The sequence below is a fragment of the Chelon labrosus genome, assembly GCF_963514085.1.
Source record: "Chelon labrosus genome assembly, chromosome: 18".
NCBI lineage: Eukaryota > Metazoa > Chordata > Actinopteri > Mugiliformes > Mugilidae > Chelon > Chelon labrosus.
Window position 1 is genome coordinate 3785677 of NC_140351.1, and position 27673 is coordinate 3813349.

A 27673-nucleotide genomic window follows, 5' to 3' on the forward strand; every position below is an offset into this window, starting at 1 on the left:
TCCTTTTTTGAAGCAGCCATTCAACAAAAATATCAATAGATATTCTTCTGCGGAAGTAAAGATATGTTTGTCCCCTTCAGCAGAAATAACTACTTACAGAAGTTTTGCATGCACGTCCCCTGCTCTGACACAAGATGTTGGAAACTCGTGCATACAATAGGTTAAAGAGCACGTTTGGTTCAGAAAGAGAAATGTCTTTGTTACCCAAAAAGAACATTAAAATAAAACTGCAGTTTTTCCAATGAGCGCACAGACGATGGAGTGATTTCTTTAGTACAGACCAAAGACAGCTTTTCAAGAGAAGATCCTCATACCAGTATACGGTGGTGGAGATATTACAGTCTCTGGTTGCTTTGCTGTCTCAGGAACTGGAATGAGTGCTTGAAAATAGTTAAGAAAATGGAAGTCGCACCCAAAGAGGGATCCGTTATCAATAGTTTCTCACATCTTAAGCTACCATGTGACTGCTCTGTTCATATGACATGTGCTCTACTCTTTAGTTCAGCTCTGCACACAGCAGGATCATTTTTTTATCCACTCTGTCTCTGTGTATAAAGTGAGCTAAACCTTCTCAGATTAATGAAGACCTACCTCAACTTTTATTTTCTTTGTAGATAGACGTTTTTTTTATTAAGCCTACACTGGTTTTCTTTGCAATAATGGGATTTTTTGGTAACATTACAAATTAATAGCCTATATACATATTTAACATTATCCTTTTTCCTTTTTTTTTAACTTCATCTTCAAACCCAACGCCTCAGCTGCACCAAACTTTAGATTTTAGTGTAAAAGTTATCATTTTGGACAACTTGAGCACAGGCTCCCCAGTCAGCTAAACAGCAGCCGTGCACCAGATCTGTCAGGGGCGCGGTCTGCCCCCCCAGTGGCTCCCTGCTGCTTTAGTGTTGGTGGCTGTGGACTTAGGACGGAGCGCCTCATTCATCCACTGCTGCGGAGATGGCGGACGCGGCGGAGTGCACTATCAAGGTGGTGTGCCGTTTCAGGCCGCTGAACAGCTCCGAGGTAGCCCGGGGAGACAAGTACATCCCCAAGTTCCAGGGGGAGGACTGCGTGCACATTGCGGTGAGTGTGTGGCACCTTTCTTTAGATTAGAGGGGAAACTGAACTCCACATTTAATTTACTGAAGCCTTGCAGAGAATTAGCAGGATTAGACTCAGCTGCGTTAATTATGAAGGGAGATGATGTAAAATGCTTAATTTGAAGTTAAAAAAAAAAAGTAAACTCATATTGAAAATAGATTACTGACCATCCTTTAACACCTCGTTGTATATTGGGCCAAACAAAATACAATTCTTGACGGTTTAATTCTTGTTAATTGTGCCCCAAATGAATAATGCTCCAGGGATGCTGATTTGGCTAATTAACACACACTGTTCCCCTCCATCTTTGTCCAACTCTGTGTTTATTGGTTTTATATTGACTTTTAAAGCTATTTTGCAGTGTTTGATATCTAACTCATGCTTATGGGGCTTTCCAGTGACTGATTAAGCTGTGCGCAATAAGGTCTTTTGCACTTTTACGCACAGATTTACGCAGGAAGTACGGACATCTTTTAGGAAAAGATATGAATATATAGTGTCAGACGTTTCTCAAATGTAATCAGTCGAAGCTGTTCTTTAGGGTTTTCCTAAATGTGACCAGCTTCACCAGTAGGCCTCAGTTGTCCTAGTTGGGCTGAGGGCCTTACACCGCTGAAGCTTGAAGAACTTGAGAACTGAATAAATGGTTGAAAAATACCTAGCTTAAAGTATAAAAGTACTGCTAACAGCTCATTGTAAGGGTGAACAATTGGAAACCGTTAGCTAAAAAACATAGCTAACAGGGCTAACAGTTGGTTAGCAATAAACTTATCATAACGTAAAAAAAACATACAGCTAACGATATGTCTATGGGGCTAACCGTTGACTGTTAGCCCTGTTAGCTACGTTGGTTAGCAATAAACATAACATAAAAAATACGTAAAAAATATTAGCTAAACTTAATGGATTAACAATTAAAATGAACAACAAACGTTTGAAATCATCAGATAAATATAATGCTAACAGTTGAAGGCCGAAGCTAAAAGTGTAGGCCTACAAACTGCTAAATTAGCTAGCCAACAGTATGAATAAACAACTATGAACGGTATATAAGCTGCAATAAGTGTAGATAAACAAATGAAAGTTGTGTAAAAAGCTAAAATTATTAGCTTAAAGTACGGGTAACATTTGAAATAATTATTAATTAGTTATTGACAAACAGTTGGCATTTTTAGCTAATGATACGGATTAACAGTTGAAGCTGTTTGCTAAAAGTGGATAAACAGCTGAAATAACTAGCTTAAAGTACTGATAAATGATTGAATTTTAAACTAAAAAGTCTACTGTGGATAAACAGTTGTACATTGCCAGTTAAAATATGACAATAGTTTTATTTCAAATGTTAGCAGTTGTAAACAAAAATAATAGATAAATGGTTAATTAACCACTCTTAGCTTACTTCAGATGGTTAACTAAAAGAAATTCCCACCAAACTGACAGTTCAACTTAATTAAGTGTTAAGTAAGACCAGTTTAAATGAAATGAACACATCTGAACATGTAAGTTGCTGCTGACGAAGAGGTTCTTCAGAGGCCACACACATGCACAAGGGTGCATACGCTGAATACAAGTAGCATCAAGTGCCTCAAGATTTGCCTCCCTGACGGAGCAATTGTAGATGGCTAGTTAGCAGGCAAGGAGCTCAGCTAGGGGCCAGAGAGGAGAAAGTGACCAGTGCAGGAACTGTTTAGCTGACAAATAGCTGAAAGGAAAGGAGGAGGAATCCTGTTGCCTTAAACAACACCTGTACGTCCCGTAGAGCAGTGGTTCCCAACCTTTTTTCCTTGAAGCCCCCCTTGCCTGTGTCCAAGACAAGCCAGGCCCCCCCAACCCCTACACGCACTAAAAGAATAAAGTGATTAATTACAAACTTTTATTTGCTAAAATAAACAACAGTTGTAGGTTTTTGCTCTTATTCTCCTTGTAAATAAGCATAAATTGCTTCTGCATATGTTTTTAGTGTTCAGCAAATAGTGACAATATCCCAAACTTATTTTTTCTCCTCCGAGTTGACCTGTAGCTTGAACGCTGACTTATCAGTTACTTTCGAGTTGTCTTGGAACGCAGCAGACACAACGCAGTAGTCGAAAGATGGAGAATAAATTCATGAAGCCAGGGCAAGACGTCCGACCTGATAAATGACTTAAAAATAAATGGCGTTGGGCGATGATAGAAGAAAGGGGCAGAGACGGCAAAGGTGGCAGAAATTAAGAGAGCCAGGTGCTTGTTTTTGTGTGTTGTGCTTGAAGAAGCTAATTTACGCTACTCGCGGCAAAAAAAAAGGTTCTACGGCGTCACGAAGGAGACCCCGGTCACAGAACAACCGATCGTGTTTGTGACTTTAAAATACGTGTGTGCTCGTTCATTGCAGAACGTACATTGAAGATCGCTCGACCGCTTGTTGATCGGTGTAAAAAGCAGAGCTCTGTTGATAAAAATGTGGACCAAAAATATATTTCAATTTGGATTATACAGAGTTTTGATTATCCAGTTGGGTGTGTTTTTTATTTTATTTTTAATTTTTTATAAATTTAATGTGCACAAATTTAATTTTGGTAACCTCACAACCTCAGAGCAGACAACCTGCGATTTCTGGCGCCCCCCAGTGGGGGGCGTGGACCCCAGGTTGGGAACCACTGCCGTAGAGGACCAGCAAAAAAGACCAAACTGCAGCTATAGCACGACCTGGTCGCTGTGTTCTAGAAAGAGGATGACAAATTCATCAAGATCTGGGAGGAGGTGATTAAAAATGGCCGCAAACAAAGACCTGGAGAACCAGTGGTTTGTGAGACAGGAAGAGGTAGCTGCCAAGTCTCAGTTGCTGCAGGATAAGCTTGAAAAGTAGCTTAGCCTGGTCACACTGGAGAACAATGATCTCGCCGATGAAGTAACATGTGTAAAGAAGACATGTCACTCAGAGGTGGTGGAGAAAGAAATATAAGTAGAAAAAGAACAGATAGGCACACCAGTCACGGTGGCCGAGAGGTTAAGGCGTTGGACTCGAAATCCAATGGGGTTTCCCCGCACAGGTTCGAATCCTGTTCGTGACGAAATTTTATTTTTTCTTGGCTCTGCGGTGTAGCAGCTTAGGGCCAAAGGGTCACAATGGTTGCTTCCAGTGGACGGCGCTGAATCTTAGCTGCCATGTTCTTAATGAAAATAGTATTAATATCCTGTATTTCGTACGTATCTCTCCCCACATGCTCTATGTCTATGTATAAATGTAAGCTTCTTTTCTTAGGATTTAAAATAACATTATCTTGTTAAATAGTTCTGCTTTATCCATGCACCATACCAACACGTCAGGGAATCAGTTATTCTTATTTATCCTTTTTCCACTTTATAGTATTGTCTCATACGTCATCAATCAGCTTGTAAATTCTTACTGTAAACTTCTATAACATTACATACAAGATAACGAGTCCCCCAAAACTGTCACTCAGTTCACAGTGTAGTTATTTTATATCATTATCAAGTAGTAGTGTAATAATCGGACTGTGCAGATGTGTAACAGCAGATTGCGTTTCTCCAATACCATGACTCATTTGCTAAAGATGGGTCTGTTTGTGTGTTTATGTTCAGCGCACGGACGTAATTTTTATTTTTTTTGGGGGGGGGGACATGTCCCCTGCACTTTTTCAAAAGGCCGTTTTGGGCCCCTGCATTTTTTTTTACCGTCAAAAAACAATGTTACGCTATATAAACGGAGACTTGTCAAGCACTAGGACCAAGCGGAAAACGGCCGCTCAAGCTGAAGACTGCTTCCCTTAGTTTAGCCCCGCCCACAAGCTCCTCGATTGGCTCTGCCGTTTCTTGTGTGATTGGCCGTCCTCGCTGTCACTCCACCTTGCTGTCACACCCACAGACGCCGAATTGGCGGGTTGGGCCGTTGTTGCGATGCGTCAACGTCGCCGCCATTTTGGAGGAGGCAGCTCTGTCCCGCGAACCAGTACGAGTCAATGAAGTGAATTTTATTAAGCATCTTCTACAAAGTGCTGTAAGTTAATTCCTCTCATTTACATATTCACACACGAACGTATATATTCAGGGAGCCGATGGGAACCAAAAACGACGTCTGTAACTTTAACTACTCAGAATGTAATCAGACGTTGTTTTTGGTTCCTATTGGTTTCCAGAATATATACGTTCGTGTGTGAATGTGTAAATGCTTAAAGTACTTTGCAGAAGACGCTTAATAAAGTTCATTCCATTGACTCGTATTGGTTCGCGGGACAGAGCTGCCTCCTCCAATATGGCGGCGACGCTGACGTACGGTCCAGCGCCCAATGAGGCGTCTATGTATATACAGCTCTGGGAAAAAAATGAGACCACTGCAAAATCTTCAGTTTTGCTGGTTTTGCTATGTATTTATTAAAATGAACATTTTTGTTTCATTCTATAAAGTGCTGACAACATTTCTCTCAAATTTGAAATTAAAATATTGCCATTTAGAGCATTTATTGGCAGAAAACGACAACTGGTCAAAATAACAAAAAAGATGCAGTGTTTTCAAACCTCAAATAATGCAAAGAAAACATTTCTTAAACAACACAAAACTAATATTTTAACTTAGGAAGAGTTTAGAAATCATTATTGGTGGGATAATCTCAATCTTTAATCACAGCAGTGTTTTTTTTATAATCTTCCTCATAAAATAAGATTTGGTTCAGGTGATCAGTGTCTCAGTAAGTAGAATGAGGAGGCTTGTGTTGGAATCGAACAAACTGAAAGATTAGAGTTTTATTAAAAAATACTTGTGTCCCCCCCACTTCTGAAATCAAAATTTCGTCCTTGGTTCAGCGTGATAATGACAACCAGTATAATCTGTTGGCGCATTCAGCTGCATTTGAAGAAAAAAACCTGGATAAAACTGTCTGGGCGCTTCACATTGTGTTTGTTGTTGACAAAAGACAGGAAGTAAAACATAAATGCAAAGAGAAAGCCGATTACAGAATAAAACAGGAAACCAAACCGGGATAATGAAAGGTGTCAAAACACAAAATCATGACATGTTAGCCATGTACATGTCACTGTCTTTATTCTGACGTTCAACAGGCTGTAGTCAGCCAGATTCAGAATATGAGTCTGGTAACTTTGATTTCATCATGGGGCTCAGATGACAGTCTTCTGTCCATCACCAGATTAACCCCGGCCACACAATCTGATTGGCCCTGCAGATCTTTCCTGGAGCATAATTCCCAACGGAGAGACTCCAGATCAACTTTTGTTTGTCTTGGTTTCAAGCTGTTGACTTCCAAACATGCTGTGGAGTTATGTGGCCTCCAAACTTCAGGTCTACTGCAGTGTACCTACGCATTCTTGTCATGGTTGCTCACTGCTGCTGCCTCTTCTTCACAGGGTAAACCGTACCACTTTGACCGTGTGTTCCAGTCCAACACAACTCAGGTACAATTCTACAACGCCGTCGCCCAGAAGATTGTCAAAGGTAAGCGGTAACACGGCGTAACGCAGTTTCAAAACCCTGGAAACACGATGCCGAACCTTTATACCAAATGTGCTTCTTCTCTGGCCAGATGTTCTGGACGGATACAACGGGACAATATTTGCCTACGGGCAGACATCTTCTGGCAAAACACACACAATGGAGGTAATATGAAGCATCAGCTGCTGCCTTTTCTGGACAGGCCTGAAGAGTCTGTTTTTCTAATTGTCATATTTTCAAGGGGAAACTTCACGACCCAGACATGATGGGAATCATTCCGAGGATTGTGGAGGACATCTTCAACTACATTTACTCCATGGACGAGAACCTGGAGTTTCACATCAAAGTACGTAACCCGGCCGCCTCATTATCTGCTCATAGTGCTTGTAAAAATGCCAAGAAGTCTCACGGTGAGCATCTGTCTTGCAGGTTTCGTATTTTGAAGTCTATCTGGACAAAATTAGGGACTTGTTGGACGGTATGTATGTGGGTTTCTCGCCGTTTCAGATATTTCCTCGATTGCAGCTGTGGAGCTTTAGTTTCGTTCTCTTCCACAGTGACAAAGAAGAACCTTTCTGTGCACGAGGACAAGAACAGGGTGCCCTATGTCAAGGTGAGACATGGGGAGACGTTGGTTGATTTATTTGAAGCACAGCATAGTTTCCCCAAGCTCCACAAGCAAGCAGTCACAAGTTTGTGCAGCCATTTGTAATGCATTAGTTATGAATGACATGCAGGAACATGGGAAAAACAATGACACATGTATACCTTACATGTAAGTTTTAAATAACGAGATGAGGAAATCGGGACAGATCTTAAAAATAGTAAGAAGGTAATGAAGTCACTCTCTCTCGCTCTGTGAATCTCCGTTTTAGATGGATACAGTATGTCACGGTCTCCCCTGCTAATAATCGTGCCTCTGTGAAGTCGAACACAGCGTTACTTTGTGATGTGTGTGCATGTGTCCCCAGGGGTGTACCGAGCGTTTTGTGTGCAGTCCTGAGGAGGTCATGGACTCCATAGACGAAGGCAAAAACAACCGACACGTGGCTGTCACAAGTGAGTCGGTACACTGAGCGCCTTCAGTGCTGCAGCCTCTCATGGGTTCAACCTCACAGGGTCTCCTGACTCACAGTCCCATCATCCGGGGACGCAGTCTGTGCTAAAGACACCACCAAGCTAGACAGGAAAGTTGTTCTAATCATGGACACTGGGCTTAAACTGACGATCGTTCACCGTTATGCAAGTAATATTTCCTGAAATTAAAAATAGTGCTAGTTTTAACAAAACAATAAAAGTGTTGGTCTCTTTGGGCATTAAATGCATCATTTTTAGATCTTCTCTCTGATTTTAATAATGTCCAAATTGACCACATGCGTAATTATTATGTGTTCTTGCACAAGTAGATGCTCCATCAACGATTGTTCTTGGCTTTCCTCAACTGGATGATTTTGTTGGATGATAAGGAGAGTACCAGGAAAATGCTACTGTAGCCGGTGGGCTTCTGCGTTGTGTTGTGGATTAATGATGCTGTGACACACCGCTAGCTCTCTGAGGTCTTCTCTATTTATTCAAGTGACTTTAAACAACAAGAACCATGTAACTCAGCTGAAAAGGGAGGAGGCTAGAGGAGTGAAAACAATATATATACTGTAGGTGGTATCACAGAAGAAGAAACCATGAGCAGGAGGGGGCTCTGAGCCAAAAGTGACACTTTTTGAAAGCTACGTATAGAAACATACAGTTAGTACAACATATTTTGTATAAATAACAATTCCCTGTGTGACCCTGTTACACATTTCAGTTTATAGTAGTTTATAACCTACGCAACACAACCTCCTGATACCTTTATTGCCTATAATCAAACTATTTATGTGAAGGATGTCGCAGGTGGTGATAAACCCACAGAGAATCATCACACGCACGACTCTACATCTTTACAGGGTGCTTCAATATCTTCGTTTCGTTTTGCAATTCTTTGGCGCTCTCACTGCTCTGCGTCTAAACAGGCGGCTCAGATAAACCCTCCACAGCACACAGACAAAGACAGACAGAGACAGAGACTAGCCGGCAAACACAGTGGACGCATTTAGCACCAGAAAAGACGGATATTTCCCTCAGAGGTCTGCAGAGATAAAAAAGATTTGCTGCCGGTGGTAGAATGTCACTGCTTGTGTCGACAGCTTGTTTGTGCTTCCCCCAAGTGGCAAAGAGGCAGCTATTGCATATTTAAACAGAACATTAACACTTTACTTATCCTGTTCAAAGAATCCATTTGTTATGAAGTAATTGTTCATAATTGCTCTTCCTGAAAGATCTTTAAAGACAAACCGAACCAGTGCAGAATTAATATTTCAGCACTTGGAGTTTATTTATTCTAGCACCTGTCATGCACTCTGTTATTTCTAAAAGATTCTTTAACAGTGTTGATTTGTATTAAGCTCAAGAGACTTTTTTTTTCATTTTTACATTGAAAGCCGTGAAAAACCAGTCAGTGCATCGTGTTTATTAACATTTCTGTGTTTTATTTTTCCGTGCATCTCAGACATGAACGAGCACAGCTCCCGGAGTCACAGCATCTTCCTCATCAACATCAAGCAGGAAAACAGTCAGACTGATCAGAAACTCACCGGCAAGCTCTACCTCGTCGACCTGGCTGGGAGTGAAAAAGTACGATTCATACTGTGGTTGCCCCCCCCCCAACCCCTTTTATTGTAATCTGTCTAGTTTCTGCAAATGTATTTCTTTCCATTACAAACCTATTATTCAGAGGCCTGTTTCTACACTCCTGCTGCTGCTGCTGCTTCCTTTCAGCAGGGCAGTAATCTTGCATCAGTGGATAGAAGCTCATTTTTGTTTTTAATCATACAGTATGGATTCAGCTTCATTTTCCTTGCGTGTTTTTTCAAAGGTGGGCAAAACAGGAGCAGAAGGCACGGTGCTGGACGAGGCCAAGATGATCAACAAGTCGTTGTCTGCGCTGGGAAATGTCATCTCAGCTCTGGCAGAGGGTTCGGTGAGACGAATGTTGGGAACAGTAAAGGGGTGGGGTGTGCTCCCGTTATAGTTGTTCTCACTACATAGCTAATTAAATGTGATTCAAAGCTTATAATGAGGAATACAAAAAGGATAAAACGAGGGATGATTTAATGAATCTGTCGTGATTAACTGGAGGATGAAATCTAGCGGCAGTGCTAGAGAACATGAGATGGATCAACAAGTAGCCCAAAGTAACAAGGGAGCAATGAAGGGAGGAGGTCAGTGAGGATTGATGGGTCAGCAAAACATCATGCTTTAATACAGGGGGGCTACTGGTGGTTTCTCAGTTTCACCCAAAAGCACATGTTTATTTTAGCTATTGGTTGTTCATGTGGCCGTGACAGAGCCACATTACGAGCTCCTCTAAGCTGTTGTTAACCCAAACCACACTCACTGTTATAAATGCTGCTTTGTGACGTAACGTTCCTCGGCTGTGATTCATGTCGTCGTCTTTTCTCCGTCAGGCTTACGTTCCGTACAGAGACAGTAAGATGACCAGGATCCTGCAGGACTCCCTGGGAGGAAACTGTCGGACAACCATGGTCATCTGCTGCTCCCCGTCCTCGTTCAACGACGCCGAGACCAGGTCTACGTTGCTGTTTGGACAGAGGTGCGCACGAACACACAAAACCTCGTCGCGTCACTCTCACAAATTACATTTATACGCATGAATTTTTCCAAATTACCTCGTTGCAAATGTAAACACTGCCGTCTTCATGTTCAGACGCAACTTTTTATGGGTGAATGGGAAGCTACATCTGGCTTATGCACCAGGATCACACAGAGGAGATTGGGGTGGATGGTGGGCACACATAGCTCAAGTCTAATACTGGATATTGTGTCATATTGTTGGAGATTTAGCAGGCCAAAAAGAAAAAGTCTTCACCTGGATTTAACTAATCAAATAGGTAGGAGCCTCCTATTGGATAATTACTGCATGGGTGATTATCTTTCAGCTGGCAACAAGTTATTTAACCCCAACTGATGCAATGAGTAGCTTCTCATTTCTTCAACAACCATGTCTAAAGACACATCCTGTGGTCGTGGAAAAGATGTTAGTCTGTTTGAGAAGGGTCAAATCATTGGCATGCATCAAGCAGAGAACATCTAAGGAGATTGAAGAAACTACTAAAACTGGGTTAAGAACTGTCCAACGCATTATTAAAAACTGGAAGGATAGTGGAGAAGCATCAGGGTAAGAAGAGAGGCAGATGAAGTGATGCACCCATCATGCCTAGTGTCTACTTTACAAGCCTGTGGGGGCAGTGCTATGATCTGGGGTTGCTGCAGTTGCTCAGGTCTAGGTTCAGCAACATTATGTGTCCAAAGAATGAGGTCAGCTGACTGCCTGAATATACTGAATGAGTGAGTCAAAACAAAAGTCTAACAAGAGTTAACTCTAGTCTTGGGCCACATCATCAGTGAGAGCCTGTGTTCAATATTTTAGCTGAGTGAGAACACCATCTGCTGGATGCAGCTGGTATTTTACTTTTAAATGCTCAGCAGTGAGTTGGACATAGAGGAAAGAAAACCTTTTAGTTAAAGCTCCAGATCAGAACATGCGTAAAAAGAGGACGAGTGATGATTCAGAGCAGTTTTCTCCTGATCGTTGAAAAAACAAATCACCAACCAACATGGATGCCTTAGTCTGGGGCTGAGCTCAACTTTCCTTATAGATTCAGTGTAAGGCATGCGTTGGTGGTATAGTGGTGAGCATAGCTGCCTTCCAAGCAGTTGACCCGGGTTCGATTCCCGGCCAACGCAAGAATTTTTTTTATTGAAACTTCATTGGATATTTGCTGCTCTTTACGTTTTTTTTTTTAAAGCTTTTAAAATCATTGTCAATACAGAACTTTAAATGGCTTAGTATATAAGTCTGCTACTAGACTTCTTACTAGATCAAATAGACATTATGAAGGACAAGGACACTCCTCTGAGAACATTTTAGCTCGAAGAAGACAGATGGTTTGAAAGAGGAAGTAGTAAAGGAAAACATCTATGTGAAATTAGAAAACTTCTGGAATCTCTGGACAGAGGAGCTGGAACTGAACACGGACGCCTCCTAGAAGACAGATGAGGAGTCTAGTGGGTCGTTGCAGCAAACAAGCAGCGGTTTATCAAGTGTGTGGAAATACTTCACTGAAGATGCAGGTTTAATATAACCTAATCACATAAAAGACAGTGCTCCAAAGTTATTCCACGGTTCAAAATAGTTTGTCGTTGTCGGCAGGATTCGAACCTGCGCGGGGAGACCCCAATGGATTTCTAGTCCATCGCCTTAACCACTCGGCCACGACAACTGGTGTTTAACATCTGGTGGCGCCAGACACACTCCGACTTTCAGCAGACACACTATACTTGTCGACTGTGTGCAGTGTTTGCAGTTGCGCTTTTTGGATCCAGCTGTGGCGGCCAGAATCCGCTATACTGAATGACCAGGTTATTCCATCAGTGGATTTTTTCTTCCCTGATGTTCACGGGCACATTCCAAGATGACAATGTCAGGATTCATGGGGCTCAGATTGTGAAAGAGTGTTTCAGGGAGCATGTTCAGAATATTCAAAATATTGTGTAAATGAAACAGTCAGTCATAAAAATCAACTGAATCTGAAACTACATACAAGATAACTGACAACAGAAACAATGAAACCTCCTGTGAAACCAGCCTAAAGCTTCTACTTCCATTTTCTCACCGTTCTCTGTCTCATCAGAGCCAAGACCATCAAGAACACGGTGTGTCTGAACGTGGAGCTGACCGCAGAGCAGTGGAAGAAAAAGTGGGAAAAGGAGAAGGAGAAGAACAAAACGCTGAAAACCACGGTCACCTGGCTGGAGAATGAGCTCAACCGCTGGAGGAAGGGTACGCTGCGTAGAAAAGAAAACCTTACCACTGTTGATAACAGACTGGAGATTGTAATGGGGTTCAACAGATGTTTGTAGCATTGGTTTGAAAGGGTTTAATGACATAAAACAAAAACACTTATTCAGTCATGCTCTTCATTAGAGCTGAGTCACCCATGGCTTTACCAAAGAAAGAATCCTTTGTTTCCATATTAGTGAGGCCGTGAATAATATTTCTGTAGTCGCCTTCAAGCAATGTGCATGATCATGCATCTGACATTTATGTTAGACATCAACACGTTAATTATGTTCTATTGCAAAATAAAGGGAGTAGTGGAAGGAATAGATCCCACGCCTCCACATGAACCGCAACTGATCTTCTCACGCTTTGTCGTCTTTCTGCTGCTCCCTGCAGGAGAGAGTGTGCCGACGGAGGAGCAGTTTGACAAAGAGAAGGCCAAAGAGGAGGTGCAGGCCCTGGACACCGCACTCAACAACGACAAGCCGGCTCCCAAACCCGCCCTGAGCAGCCTGCCTGGAGTCCAGCTCACAGATGCAGAGAGAGCGAAGTACGAGGCGGAGATGGCCAAGCTGTACAAGGAGCTGGATGACAAGGTGTTTATGACCGGACGTGTAAATGCACCAAGAAAACACCAGAAAATAGGACATTTATTAATTTATTTATTTCCATTTGTGGAAATAGAAGCACCAACACATAATGACTTTGATGCACTTACCAGTAATGTTTTTTTTCTATACTTTTGTTCTTTCTGAGTTGCTTCTAAGAGAATTATTATGCTTTTTTATTGCTAATATTGCTTGTCCTAACTAAATTAACTCACAAACTGCTACCTGTCATGTTTTCATGTGTAGTCTTTCTTTTCGCCAGCAGGTGGCGTGGTTGGTTAGAAATAAATTAGTGATGTTTTATTATTTTTCTTTCCCAGGATGATGAGATCAACCAGCAGTCTCAGTTGGTGGAGAAGCTGAACCAGCAGATGTTGGACCAGGAGGAGGTGACTCTACAACCCCCCACCCTCACCCCTTCCCCTTCCATTTCCTCCCCTCCCGCTGTGCCACAGCCCTCCAACCTCTCCTGTTTGCACAACCCCAGTCTGCCAGCTGATAGCAGACTGTAATTAGCCCTGCAGGACAGGGTCAGACTCTAACTCACCCTTAGTGAACACAGGAACCGACCAGCTGGTACAGAAATGGATTTTGTATCTCGTGTTGTAAATGTCTTTCCAGACTTTATTGAGACTGAGCATCACTTTCTGATCCTCTTTTAGCTGTTATCCTCCTCTCGCCGTGACCATGATGTCCTGCAGACCGAGCTAAACAGGCTCCTGGCGGAGAACGAGGCCTCCAAGGAGGAGGTGAAGGAGGTGCTGCAGGCCCTGGAGGAGCTGGCCGTCAACTACGACCAGAAGAGTCAGGAGGTTGAGGACAAGACGAAGGAGTTTGAGGCTCTGAGCGAGGAGCTGAATCAGAAATCTGTAAGCAGGTCAAAGCTTCGGGGGTCATGAATCTGTTGGAGGTGATTGGTGTCGGTCGTTCCTAACGTAGCGTGTTATCGTGCGCCGCCAGAGCTCCTTGGCCTCCATCGACTGTGAGCTCCAGAAACTGAAGGAGATGACCAACCACCAGAAGAAGAGGGTGACTGAGATGCTGTCGTCTCTGCTCAAAGACCTGGCTGAGATAGGCATCGCTGTGGGAAGCAACGACATTAAGGTTACCAGTTTTCACTCAAATCAGAAATATGTTGGAAACAAATTAAGTTTATTCTGTTTTGTTGTTGGAACAAACTGCGACATTAATGCCTTGTTCACAGTAACATCTGAAACCTTTTCTCGCTGCGCTACACTCGTCCTTTGGGCCACGGCCTTTGGGTTTATTGTCTCCTTTAATCTAAAATGTCATTCCTTACGGTCTGCTCGTGCTCGCTCAGATTGAGATGGATTGCACTGGGCGGCAGAAAACAAAACTTTCATCTGTTATTTAATCCAACATTCAGACAGTTCAAAAAATCTGGTAAACACAGTGGACCATGCCCCTTTAGAGCGTTTCTTGGTATAAATATGTAAAACAAATGGATAGAAATATATCGTCACAGGAGTAAACCTCTAACCAGTCATTTTTTTTCTGACCCCTCAGCAACAAGAGAGCAGCGGCCTCATAGACGAAGAGTTCACCATGGCCCGGCTCTACATCAGTAAGATGAAATCGGAGGTGAAGACGATGGTGAAGCGCAACAAACAGCTAGAGAGCATCCACGCCGAGAGCTCCCAGAAGCTGGACGAGACCGACATGGAGCTGACCGCCTGCCAGCTCCGCATCTCCCAGGTAACTGCCCCTTAACACAGGTAACTGATCCCATCGACACAGTGGTAAAAGCTTAGAGCTCAGTTAACGTGCTGTTGCTTCTTCTCTTCTCTTCTCTTGTCTCTTGTCCCAGTATGAAGCTAAAATCAAGTCCCTGACAGACTGCCTCCAGAATGTGGAGCAGAAGAAAAGACAGCTGGAGGAGAATGTGGATTCTCTCAATGAGGAAATAGTTCGGATCAAAGCCCAGGGTGAGCGTGAGCGTGTCTCCTGCTGTGTAACAAAGGCCTTAAGGGAACATGTGTTAGGCCCAGAACAAAACCTCTATACGGATGAAGGCCTGCTGTCTTATGATTAGTTTAAATATTAATGGACCTACAACGTCACGGCTCTAAAAATAATAGTATTTTATTATTATAAGGACATGCATCCTCATCCACACACAACCAACATGATGTGTTTTCTAATGGAAGACCGATGCTCCAATCTTCTTCCTAATATATACGGTGTAATGTTATATTTGTCATATTTGTTAATCTATTCTATACATTGTTTTATACTGGATTCAAACTTTTCCTCCTTCTTAAACTAATATTGGCCTCTCTCTTTACATATTTATCCCTGTAAAGTATCTCCAGAGTTTGGCTATAGGATAGATATTCTAAAAGATGATGTCAACAAGATTGGTATACGTGGCATTTCTGGTGAGAGAACATTGCCCCCACTTCACTTTGTTGGTCAAACGATTGCAAATCTAAAGTGTAAAGCTTCTGAATAATGTGTAAATAAGTGAAGATATGGATGTCTTTATTAAGAGCTGTAGTTTGTCTAATTCCAGAGAAAGTTAACACCATGGAGAAGGAGAATGAGATTCAGTCTGCCAATGAAGTAAAGGTACAGTATCAGGCTCGTTCACACCTTGAATTAACCTCAAACCTGGGTAATCTCATCATGAGTGGCCATCAAGTACATGCCATTAAAATATATCTCCACGTTTGCAAAGAGACACCAACATAAAAAAGTCTCCACCTGCATAATTACAGCATGGGTGATTATCTTTCAGCTGGCAACAAGTTATTTAACACCAACTGATGCAATGAGTAGCTTCTCATTTCTTCAACAACCATGTCTAAAGACACATCCTGTGGTCGTGGAGAAGATGTTAGTCTGCAAGCAGAGAAAACATCTAAGGAGATTGAAGAAACTACCAAAACTGGGTTAAGAACTGTCCAAGGCATTATTAAAAACTGGAAGGATAGTGGAGAAGCATCAGGGTAAGAAGAGAGGCAGATGAAGTGATGCACCCATCATGCCTAGTGTCTACTGTACAAGCCTGTGGGGGCAGTGCTATGATCTGGGGTTGCTGCAGTTGCTCAGGTTTAGGTTCAGCAACATTATGTTGCCCAAAGAATGAGGTCAGCTGACTACCTGAATACACTGAATGACCAGGTTATTCCATCAATGGATCATATTCCAAGATGACAATGTCAGGATTCATGGGGCTCAGATTGTGAAAGAGTGGTTCAGGGAGCATGAGACATCATTTTCACACATGGATTGGCCACCACAGAGTCCAGACCTTAACCCCATTGAGAATCTTTGGGATGTGCTGGAGAAGGCTTTGCTCAGTGGTCAGACTCTCCCATCATCAATACAAGATCTTGGTGGAAAATGAATGCAACACTGGATGGAAATAAATCTGGTGACATTAGAGAAGCTTAGTGAAACAATGCAGTAGAGTTTACACTTGCTGTCTACCTGCTGCTTTATAAGATAAGACTTCATTTATCCCCATGGGGAACCTAAAGAAAGTGTTCTGGCAGTGGTGGGATTCGAACCCACGCCCCCGAAGAGACTGGAGCCTTAATCCAGCGCCTTAGACCGCTCGGCCACACTACCTTGTCTCAGGGCTCTGAACAGCTGTTTCTTGTGTGTGCGTAAGCTGCAACGTCTTTCTGGCAGCTCATATCTGTGACTAGCTGTGTCCTCTCATGTCTTCAGGAGGCAGTGGAGAAGCAGATCCAGTCTCACAGAGAGACCCATCAGAGGCAGATCAGCAGCCTGAGAGATGAGCTGGACAACAAGGAGAAGCTCATCACAGAGCTGCAGGAGTAAGACGAGACAACAACCAAACACCTTCTGTCTTTAAATTTAGTTCACAGCCCTGCGCTGATTCTGTCTCTGACCTCTGTGCAGTCTGAACCAGAAGATCATGCTGGAGCAGGAGAGGCTGAGAGTGGAGCACGAAAAACTCAAGGCATCTGACCAGGAGAAGAGCCGCCAGCTGCAGGAGCTCACGTAAACCCTCCACGTTTAGTCAACAGGAAAAAAAATATATAATACATATGACTCGTGTTCAGTTACAAATGCTCATATTAAGACTTTAATGTGCTGCAGGGCGATGCAGGACAGACAGGAGCTGGCCAGACAGGACCTGAAGGGACTGGAGGAGACTGTGGTCAGTTATTGGCATGAGTATTTAACGTGTGTATTTATCAAAAAGGGTGAGTTCACCCAAAAAGTCCTGCTGGGGATGGCTGCTGCCATCAAAGAGGGTCATTGCTATGGGGTGGGGGTGCCTGGTCTGGTCTAGGTGGGTGCTACATGTCTAAGTAACATCCACACCAATGAATGCCAGGTCCAGAAGTTTCCCAGCAGAATATTGAACTGTCACAAGATGGTCGATGTTATTTTCTTCTCCTGTTTGGTGTAAATCACAAATAATACAAAATCACAAAATTTACTGCCCTTGATTTGTGGTGGAAGGACGTATTGAGCTGAGTTTTCTTGCCGTATTTCAGGCCCGAGAGCTGCAGACACTCCACAACCTGAGGAGGCTCTTTGTCCAGGACCTGTCCGCAAGAGTGAAAAAGGTAAAATCCTCACAGCGTTCCTTTCAGCTGAAGGTCTGTATCCTCCTGTTCTCTGAATGTTGCCATGGTGAATCGCCCGTGTACTCGTTATCCTGTGGTCTGGCTTCGCGTGCGCTTTAATCTCTCGTCCGACACGACATCAACACAAGCCCGTGTCGTCCCGACCTCGACACTTACCTGGGAGAAGACGAGCCGCTCCATATTCCGCTATACACGCGCCGGCTGCACTTCATTTAATTTGCACCGTGATGAAATTTTAATGAATCCAGGGAGCACAACAGAAAGTGTCTGCGATAAGTAGGCCATCTGATTCTTCAAAGGTAGCAGCTGTAAATGAGGGACCCGGGACCCCCGTCTCCAGCCTTCGGGCTGCAGCTTGATGAGATAAACACAGGCGGACCAGGCGTTCCTGGGAAACACACACAGTATGTTGTGTTGTTGCACTCGTCCAAGATCTGCTGCTTATCGCCTCGTTTATCAACAAATTAGATCCTTTAGAACACGCTTGTTAGTTACAGGGTTCTTTTTAGACGGTGATTTGAATAAAAAGCTGAAAGAAATCAAGCTGATGAATGAATGCTGAAGTAAAACACGTCAGATAAAGCTCTTGTCTGTGCTTGGACAGAATGCACACATGGACTCAGACGACCCGGACGGCAGCGCTGCCCAGAAACAGAAGATCCGCTTCTTGGAGAGCAACCTGGAGCAGTTAACTAAAGTTCACAAGCAGGTAAAAATATGTGAAAACGCACCAATAACACAGCAACAGCAACACGCGACAGGAGTCTTATGTGTTTCTGCTCTTATAGCTGGTGCGGGACAACGCTGACCTTCGTTGTGAGATCCCTAAAATGGAGAAGCGCCTGCGGGCCACCGCTGAGCGGGTCAAAGCCCTGGAGACCGCACTGAAGGAGGCTAAAGAGAACGCGGCACGCGACCGTAAGCGCTACCAGCAGGAGATGGAGCGCATCAAGGACACCGCCAAGCCCAAAAACATGGGCAGGAGAGCCTCCATAGGTAGGTGGACTCATGCAGACAGAGAGCTACGTCTTGCACTAACATGTTCCTGGATCATCCAACCATTATCTACTGCTTATCTTTGGAGGGGCTGCAGGGGGTTGAAGTCCCTGAACAGGTCGCTAGTTAAACAATCATTCACGTGTATGTCTCTGGAATGTGGGAGGACGCACCTGCAGAAAACTCATGCACTCACAAACTCACAGTGGGTTCAAACCCAAAACCTTCATGCTTTTACACCAACATGCTGCTTTTTAAATGTAGATGGTGTAAGAAGGCATCAAGTTTATCATAAATTATCAGAAATGGAAGGAAACAAATGTTTTAAATGTTAATAAAACACAAAAGTAATACGTTTTAAGTCTGACTAACATGTACTGTCCCATTTTTAACCCCAGCCGTGTTAGATTCTGAAATGTCGTGAATCAAGAAATAACACACGGCTACCTCTCAAACTTTTATATTTAATGATAAACTAATTTCATGGGCTGCAGCCTCTGAAACAAAACTCACACATTCATGCCCAATTTTTGAACTGAGGAAGAGACCTGAGCAGATTGATCTGAGCGTGGCATTAATCGCCTCATCCAACTCTTAAGAAGAAAACAAATATCTGTCTTTCCTTGAGTAAAACAAAATATAAAAGCCATCAGCTGTTTGACAGCCTTTGCTCTGTGAGTGACCCTCTTTCCCTTGTTGTGTCTGACCCAGCCAAGCCCATCCGCCCAGGCCAGCTGCAGGGAGCCTCTCTCTTGAACTCCAGCGTCAACAGGTACAACCTCATCCAGAACAACCAGCCTCCTGGCATTAAGGGAGGAAGCAATAACAGGCAAGAGCAGAATACACCATGTTCCATAATAGCCCCTGCTTCACTCTACTTTAATTGATTGCTCAGTTCTGCTTTGGCCAAACCAGACATCCCGAGAGATTTAATTTTCCCTTCCTTTATTTCACATTTTCTCCAGATAGGACAGACAGATAGACAGACAGACAGATTGACAGACAGACAGAGAGGCAACCTGTAGATGTAATTTATATTTCTTGTCTTTTACAGCTTCTGATGATGCTGATAGAAGCCCAAACATGAAGCCAAACCCCAACACTAAACTTTCACCAGGAACCACAGCACCATTCATCTAGTGGCGTCTCAAAATGTGTACATACTGTATATAAGTACAGCCGAGGTTGTGCAGCTTTTAAGCTTTAAGCTTTCCCTGCAACATTCCCTGCAACAACAGCATGTCTTTGGACGGTGGGAGGAAGCTGGAGAACCTGGAGAGAACCCACGCAGACACAGGGAGAACAACTCGAACCCAGAACCTTCTTGCTGTGAGGCATCAGTGCTAACCACCACACCACTGTGCTGCCCTCCCTGCAACATCTGCACAGAACATGACAAGTTGTTGCTGTGTTTTTCTTTTCAAGCGCTAAAAAAAAAGGCTGAACCATAGACTGTATATAAATATGGACTACACGTCTCCACTTCGTTGCATCGGTCCAAACTGACGCTATTTTCCCGGGGGTACAGGCGGCGCCATCTTGCGACTTTGCAGCCAGAGTCTGATCAGTACGGTACGAGAATGAAGCGATATCGATGCCCTGCCCACACTCCGTCCAGACTCACTCACGTTTTCATTTAATCAATACCACGCTCTGCTCTACCTCCACCAGCTACAAGGAAACGTTGGATTATACACTGTACTTATTTTTAAAAACTGCTTTTACAACTCTCACGGTTATGTCGCAACCTGTTTCTATAGCGTATATATACATTACCTAAAATGACAGAAGTCATCCTCGAAAAACATTATTTGACGTGTGTTTTAGTGTTTTAGTTTGACACAAGTCCCGCCCACTAACATGGAGGGGGTGGAGCTTATGACCTATACTGCAGCCAGCCACCAGGGGGAGCTCTACTTGCTTCCACGTCCATATTTATATGCAGTCTATGGGCTGAACAGTGGCGTCGTTCCTCTAAGTTTTATCTCTTGTTGACCGGTCAAAATATGATTATTACAAAAACACATTTTTATGCAGCAGTTGCAAGTAACACACTTCAATCAGGAACCTAAATGAAAGATTTAATCATTTAAATCTAATTAGTTTTATTGCGTTAAGTTTGTGGCCATACTGTTTGAACATGCATCACAGGACAAAGAGTCTGATTTTGTGCAGACAGTTGTAAATATCTGTCTGCAATCTATTTAATTTCTCAAAATGAAGCTGCAGTTTTTTCTATCTTTACATGAATAAGAGCTGTGGCGTCACTTCGACCTCAAACGACTTGTCACTCCCTGCATGCTCTGGTTTCCCCGGTAACATTTTCCTTTATTTAAATAATCTTAAAAAGCCACTAACTCCTCGGCTTCCCTCGGACTGTTTGACGCTGGAACAGCACTCTCGCATTTTCGGGTCCAGCAAGGCAGATGTTCTTGTCACTTCGACTGAAGGCACTTTTCATGTCGTGCTGAAATTAGCCCGTTGCCGTGGCGCTCTTCCACTTACGGTTTTCTGTAGACTGGGTCCCCAAATTTTTATTCTAGACATAATAAATTGAAACTTGAAAGCACGTTTTTGGTGAATTTATTTCCTGCCATGAAAAACATTAAATTTTTTGTGGAAAGTATTGCACGAACAGAATGCTAGGCACTAGTTTGATTAGCAACTGGAGAATTTTAGGGGTTTTAATTAGTATAAATTGGTATAATAACAGATACAAAGACTTTAAAATTCCTCGTTCACTGCTTACGTGTGCAGACGTAAGACCACATGCTGAAACACAAGGAAAAACTGGCGTGATTAAATTACAGCGGAGACGTTCATGCATAATTCTGAAATAATGTAAACTTGCAGTCTCATTGCCTGAGGCTAATTTCAGTGCCGCTATAGTCTGGGCGCCGTGTTCCTGGATCATCGGGGCACTAAATCATTCATGATCCTGCTCAGATGGTGAGACGTCCCGCTGTGATTGCCAGATAGAGCTCAGCTGAGCAGAGGGGGGGTTCACATGTGTGTTTATCCAATTACATTTTATTATGTTAGCCTATATGATGAGCTCACTGTCATTCATAAAATATTCTATAATATTTTCTAGAGACTTTCTCTTAAAGTGAAATTGAAAAAAATAACTAAATTTATTGGAGAAGTCCCTCAAAATAATTCGGGGACCTCCTGGGTGTCCGCGGGCCAGGGGTTGGGAAGCACCGGACAGTGAGGCGTTGAACCGGGAGGGGGCAGGCCGACCTCGGAGGTCTGGACGCCGTCTATCAGCGCTGACAAACGGGGCGGGGTGGGGAGCGACACTCAGTCCATAAGAGCGTCTGCTGGTGTGTTGAAGACCACGACGAGGCGTCAAGCTGGAAGGAAGCACGCACACCGAAACCGGAAGTGGGTATATGTGCTCTTCAAAATAAGAGCCGAAAGAAAACTGCAGTTTCACACGGAGACAACATTTTCCATTTTGCACAGCATGGCAACAGGTAAGATACATTTATATAAGTTATAAAATAAATACAAGTTCTTCAATGTTATTTTTTTGATCTAAGAATGAAAATAAACTGCCAAGTCTTCATGTGGGGAAATAGGTCGTCTAAATAAAATAACATAATAATAATAATAATAATAATGAAGAAACATCAAGAGTTGTATTTTGATTTTCCCCTGTCTTACAAAGCTAACCCTAATAAATTAAAAAAGTTTTATTCTGACATCTGTGACCGGAAGTGCTTTGCTCTGTTGCCACGGCGCTTGACAACCTGCAGAGAGGCGGGGGAATGCGAACAAACCGACTGACTGGAGGTCTGCTGCGGGCACAGTCGGAGCAGCCGACGCTGAAATAGGTGGAGGACAGACAAAAATAAAAGTTCCTCCTCACTACCTCTGCGACAACACGGAGCACGGAGAATCACCACAGGAGGATTTCTTTTAATTCTTATCATTATCACTACGGTAGGCACGTTTTTAATGTATTTCTTATTTTCTCTCTGCTGGTGCGCCTCGGTCAGTGAGAGGATTGGCTTGTGTCGGAGTTACTTTGTTGCTATGCACGCTGTTGCAGAGGAGGGAGCTGTATCCGAGTGAACCTGCGGGGAAATTGTCACAGAAATGTCTCTTCTGTGAAAAAAAACCCCATGCATTAAGTATTAGTTTTAATATCATCCCGGGTGGGTTAATTAAATATTCCACGTGATAGCATCAGTGCGTGATTCCCCTCGCGGTGCGTTCAGGCTCTATTTGCCCCGGTTCAGGTCCCAACCCTGCCCCTTCGCTCCTGGGAGAATCCTGCATGGGTGATGTCGAGTCGGGGCTCTTTTGTCGCCAGTGCACATGGATTAAACTCCTTTGTGTTGTATTTCTGCAGGCTGGAAGGGACCCTGCCCCCCCATCTATATGCCACCCTCACCCCCCCCTCCCCTCTCCCCTCTCCCAGGCATGAACGCATGCATGCTCTGGCCGCTCGGCCCCTGCAGTTTATAGACCCAGGCTGGGCTTGTTTTTCGGCTCCTGCAGGTCTCTCTCTCTCTCTCTCTCTCTCTGTCTGTCGAGGAAATGACCGTGCCAGCTCTTTAACGTCCACACATGCAGCAAATCAGCCGCATAGATTGTGGATGGATCGAAATGCAGCAGCAGCAGCAGCAGCAGCAGCACATGTTGGAGTGGATGCTGCTCGGCCACATCTGTTTTGAATGAGGCGCAGGGACAAAGGCAGTCCGAGTCTCGGGGTGTTTTTGCTGCTACAGTGGCTGGGCTGCAGATGTGTGCAGACAGAAAGCTCTGGTCGTGATCTCTGGCTTGATGCTCTGCCAGGATCACAGCTAGTCATTTACCACAACACCACACATGCAAGTGCATTTAAATATAACAATATAAAATAAAAAAAACAGCAGACTTGATTTCTATTTTTCTGGGGATCAGGTGAGGGTTTCTATAGAATAACATACCTGATACAAAGCAGCTCAAATTTAAGAACCACATGTTGAAAAGGAGCAGCAGGTTTTTTTTTTTGTGTGGTTCTCAAGGTCTGAATCAACAGATGGACTGCGGTTGCGTAACATCCTTTAAATCTCCATAGAGCAACAAGTTGGCCGGCTCGCTCTGAGACTCCCAGCGTGCTCTGACTCCACGCGGTGACAAGGATTCATTCCCGGCAAAAATTTACTATCCCCCGGCTCCTCTGCCAGAACCCTGAGACATCACAGAGGTGTATGCTTTTTGTTGTTTTTCTATTCTGGTGTATTGTGTCTGAGGAGTCAGTTTTAATTCATGGGTGACAGCAGAGGAGTCTGGCTCCTTTTGGCTCCTTGACTCTATATTTGATGATATAAATTTTTAGGTTCTCCTGTTTTCTGGCTCAGCTGTTTCACATTAGTTGTACTGGTCTACGTCTGGGAGCCGTATTAATCTTTTGTCTCCAGCTCCAGATGCAAACATGTCCCGGTTATCAGACGGATAGAGCTATCTGTGACGGGACAGCACCAGTGTCATGTCACGTCTTGCATCCTTGACGGGAGAACACGGTGAACACAAACTGTATCCCAGCAGCGCCGGGAGATGAGTGTGTGAGGAGGACTGTCGCTGCAGCGTTGATAGAGGTCTGTTATCATGTACGTGACTGGAGCCTCCGGACGACGAGTCCTGACTGCATCTCTGGCACCTCGGCCGATGGTGTGAGCCGGTTTAAACACGAGTTAAAACAGACGGAGGCTGTCCCCCCTCTCCCCCCGCGTCCCCCACTCATTCAGACACTCATTCATAAAGGCATGTGTGCGCTGACATCATGGCTGCAGCTTGTTCTGGGACAGGCCCAGACTGGGCTGCTACTGTCAGACACACACACAGACAGAAACCCCTGATATGATGTAACACTGAGCGTGTGTGCGCTGCATAGTGTTGAGACAGATAAAGTAGAACTATTAAAGCTCATTATGAACACCTCTCATGGGCTCCCGCTCTGGACCGGGCGCCTCTCTTAAATCTATTCTGGGTGTGTAGCTGTCAGTCTGAGCTGCACGGTGCATGTATGTGTTCTTTTGCGTAAGGACGGGGAGCAGCATGTTCTCACGCCCTCTCTAAAAGCACCTGCTCTTCCAGGATGTCGGTCCTCGGCGGCGGCGGTAGTGGCAGCGGCTGCTATTTCAGGGAAGAGGGAGAATCTGATATGAGGGGGGAGAAGCGGCTCGGCGGCCCCGGCGTTCATTTAGGTTAACTGAGGAAGGCGTGCTCTCTGACAGACGGATCAATGACAGGCCTCGTCCCAAAACAAACCGGGCAGGGACGACGGCGAGGGCCCAGCTGTCTTCTGACTGCGTTCGCTCCAGCGAGAGGATCACCTCAAGCGTCCCGTGGCTGCATTAATGAGTAACGATGCCACTGCAGGACTATAATAAAACAACACACACTTTATTTTTGGACGCGGGCTCCGGGGAGTCACCGGATCGCACGCAGGATCAGTGTGCCGGGGTCATGTTGTCATCACCTTTAGCTCTGCAGAGGCTGATCGGGTTACGGGGCTGGATATCCTCAGCGGCCGCATCGGTTACCGGAGCAATCAGGGTCTGTTGTGGTTTTTGGCGATCAGAAAGAGGTGTTACTTGAGTCAGCATTAGAGTATGTCAACGTGAGTGTGTTACAGCAGGAGCACTTAGTGGTTGTGGTAGAAAAGTGAGTAACAAGGAGGGGTGTGACGGTCTGGGAGGTTTGGAGCGTGAATCAGGAGTGTTTGTGTTCATGTTTTGAAGCTTCCTGAAGTTTTTTTTTTTTTACCTCTTGTCTGTGTTCTCTCCTGCAGTCCAGCCGTTCTCCTGCTCAGACATGAGGAGCCCTCCAGGCCTGGGACGCTGAGCAGCTGAGGTCAGAGTTCAAGCCCTCGTTCCGGGAGTCATGGCTGACAGGGAGGGGCTGCCCATCGCCCCGGGCCAGGTCTACATCGAGGTGGAGTACGACTACGAGTACAAGGCCAAAGACAAGACGGTGACGATCCGCCAGGGCGAGTGCTACATGCTGGTGAAGAAGACCAACGAGGACTGGTGGCAGGTGAAGAAGGAGGAAGGCACCAAGGCGTTTTACGTGCCGGCGCAGTACGTCAAGGAGGTGCGGCGGGCGCTCCTGCCGCCGCAGAAACCCGCCCTGAGGGCCAAGCCCACCGTTTTGGATATCCGCCGGGCGTCCGACGAGAACCTCAACAGGCCTCAGCCGGAGATGTCCAGCTTTGGGCGCCCGTCGCCGTCCTCCACGCCCTCGCCGTCCTCCGACCGCGTCACGCCGCCCGCGCTGCCCAAGGATGCTAACCAGAACGTGGGGAGCCCGCATCACTGCAAGCTGGTGGCCGAGCTGGTGCTTCTTCACAACAACAACAACCACCACATCCACCACCACGGCAACAATTCCACGCTGCCGCGGACTCGGGCCGACTCGCCTCCGATCAAGGTGGCGAACGACCACGGCAGCAGGAGTCCGGACGGCGAGAAGGCCTCGCCTCCGTCTGAGCCGCCGGGGGAGGCGCTCGGGAAGCTGCGCAACGACTCGGAGTCTGGGGACGAGCTGAGCAGCAGCTCCACCGAACACATGCAGGTACGTGGCCGTCCGTCCTTCGAGGATCTGCTTCAGTTTTCATGAAAATCAGTCGCAGCGCCAAAGTTTATGAGGGCACCAAGCGAGGTAGCACCCCTGGGTGTATCTCTGCTGCTAACCAAACAGAAAACACTCACCCTTCTCATGCATCGTTCTTTCTTTGCATCTATTTCTGGTTTATTTCTCACCCTCTGCTCAGTTTCGTCTCTGCGGCCCTGCTGCATATCACCGCCCTTGTCCCAGTTACATTCTTCAGAGATTTCTTCGTTCTACGCCGTCTCCTCAGCTCCGACTCTTTCATGCATCATTAGCCAGCTCTGACAAAAGCACCAACAGTTGCTGCTTTTTTTTTTTTTTTTTTAAATATTCCACTGTTGCCCTTGAAGCGTAATTTGTCCCGTCTTGTACAAATGGGTGTTTTTCTTTTCTGGAGCGTGGCAGCTGTTGCAGTTGGGTGATTAAAGCTAAATGGTCTGTTAAATGGAGGCTTCTGTAATTGAGCGTCCTCAGGTAAATTTAACACAAGGGCTGCTTGTGTTTCGTGAAGGTTGCCACTTCTGTTTTCGCTGCTGCCGCCGAAGGTGTGCGAAGGTGTCGTCACACCCGCAGCTAATGCTTTGAGAGAGATTATCTCTGCGAGGGGGTTCGGTATCTGCAGGGATCCAGACTTCCTGATGCCCCCCCAGTGAAAACATAAAATTAATTTCCTCCCTCTTCCTGACCTTCCAGTCTCCAGACCGATAACTCGAGGCCTCCTCCCGCACCCGTGATACCGTTTTATCTGTCTCACTCCCCCCCCCGCCACCACCACCACCACCCCGAGCCAGGAGAATGGCTCCAAGACTGCAGGAACCGGGGCTTATCCTCCCTCGTCAGCAGCGGAGGTAGATCAAAGTAGAAAGAGGAGATTTTCGAGACGGTGGGAGTCCGGGCAGCATCCAAGCAAGCCCTGCCTTTCGTGAGCCATTTTTGGGGCGGCTGTATCTAGGCAGGGCCTGCTTGTTCCAAGGCTCCGAGTGCTGCTTTCTGTTCTTTGTTCCACAGGCTGCAGCCTCCTCCACCGCCGAGCGAACAAAGAGAGACGGGCTTGAATAGAAAACTAGGTCATATCTGAGGAGGATCAGTCTGTAGCCCCCGGTCGCCCCGCCGTGGGGACCTCTCTCTCTGCGCGAGTGTGAACGCTCCATGTGCGACGCGCCGTGAGAAGGAAGGGAAAGTGAGAACGGTTGCACACCCCGGCACAGTTTAGGACTTCAGAGGCAGAGACATGAAGGACGTTAAACGGTTTGTGGGTCAGAGCTGACACGGCTCCAAAGGCCTCCGTCAAGCCAAGAAGAGGGTTTCTCGTGGAATTAATTTCACGCTTGTCAAATCACACGGGCCAAAATAAACATTTCACTCCGAGACGTTTACATTTGCATGGGCAGCTCTTTGTTGTCAGGCTACAGTGAGAGCTGGTGAGGCGGAT

At 45.0% G+C, this 27673-nt stretch overlaps 2 protein-coding genes across 3 annotated transcripts in view; both read left to right on the plus strand.

The window, feature by feature from the left end:
- Positions 1 to 553: 553 nt before the first annotated feature.
- Positions 554 to 25476, plus strand: LOC311503698 (kinesin-1 heavy chain-like; the record flags this gene model as incomplete). Its single annotated transcript, XM_084566562.1, has 27 exons — positions 554 to 1083; positions 6460 to 6547; positions 6636 to 6709; positions 6786 to 6890; positions 6974 to 7022; positions 7102 to 7157; positions 7516 to 7603; positions 9090 to 9214; positions 9456 to 9560; positions 10048 to 10193; positions 12295 to 12443; positions 12840 to 13039; positions 13372 to 13440; positions 13714 to 13920; positions 14012 to 14155; positions 14579 to 14767; positions 14880 to 14997; positions 15585 to 15640; positions 16748 to 16857; positions 16943 to 17044; positions 17144 to 17204; positions 17548 to 17619; positions 18245 to 18349; positions 18429 to 18636; positions 19348 to 19465; positions 24727 to 24836; positions 25424 to 25476. Exons 1-27 carry the CDS (start codon positions 958 to 960, stop codon positions 25474 to 25476), a joined length of 3033 nt encoding a protein of 1010 aa, XP_084422688.1. The 5' UTR covers positions 554 to 957.
- Positions 22484 to 27673, plus strand: part of LOC311503520 (rho GTPase-activating protein 12-like) — a 65618-nt gene continuing 60428 nt past the window's right edge. For both annotated transcript variants that reach the window (XM_084566282.1, XM_084566283.1), the window contains exons 1-2: positions 22484 to 22584; positions 25424 to 26205. In XM_084566282.1, coding sequence (XP_084422408.1) covers positions 25516 to 26205 — 690 coding nt within the window. In that variant the 5' untranslated portion in view covers positions 22484 to 22584; positions 25424 to 25515. The remainder of the gene's footprint in view (positions 22585 to 25423; positions 26206 to 27673) is intronic.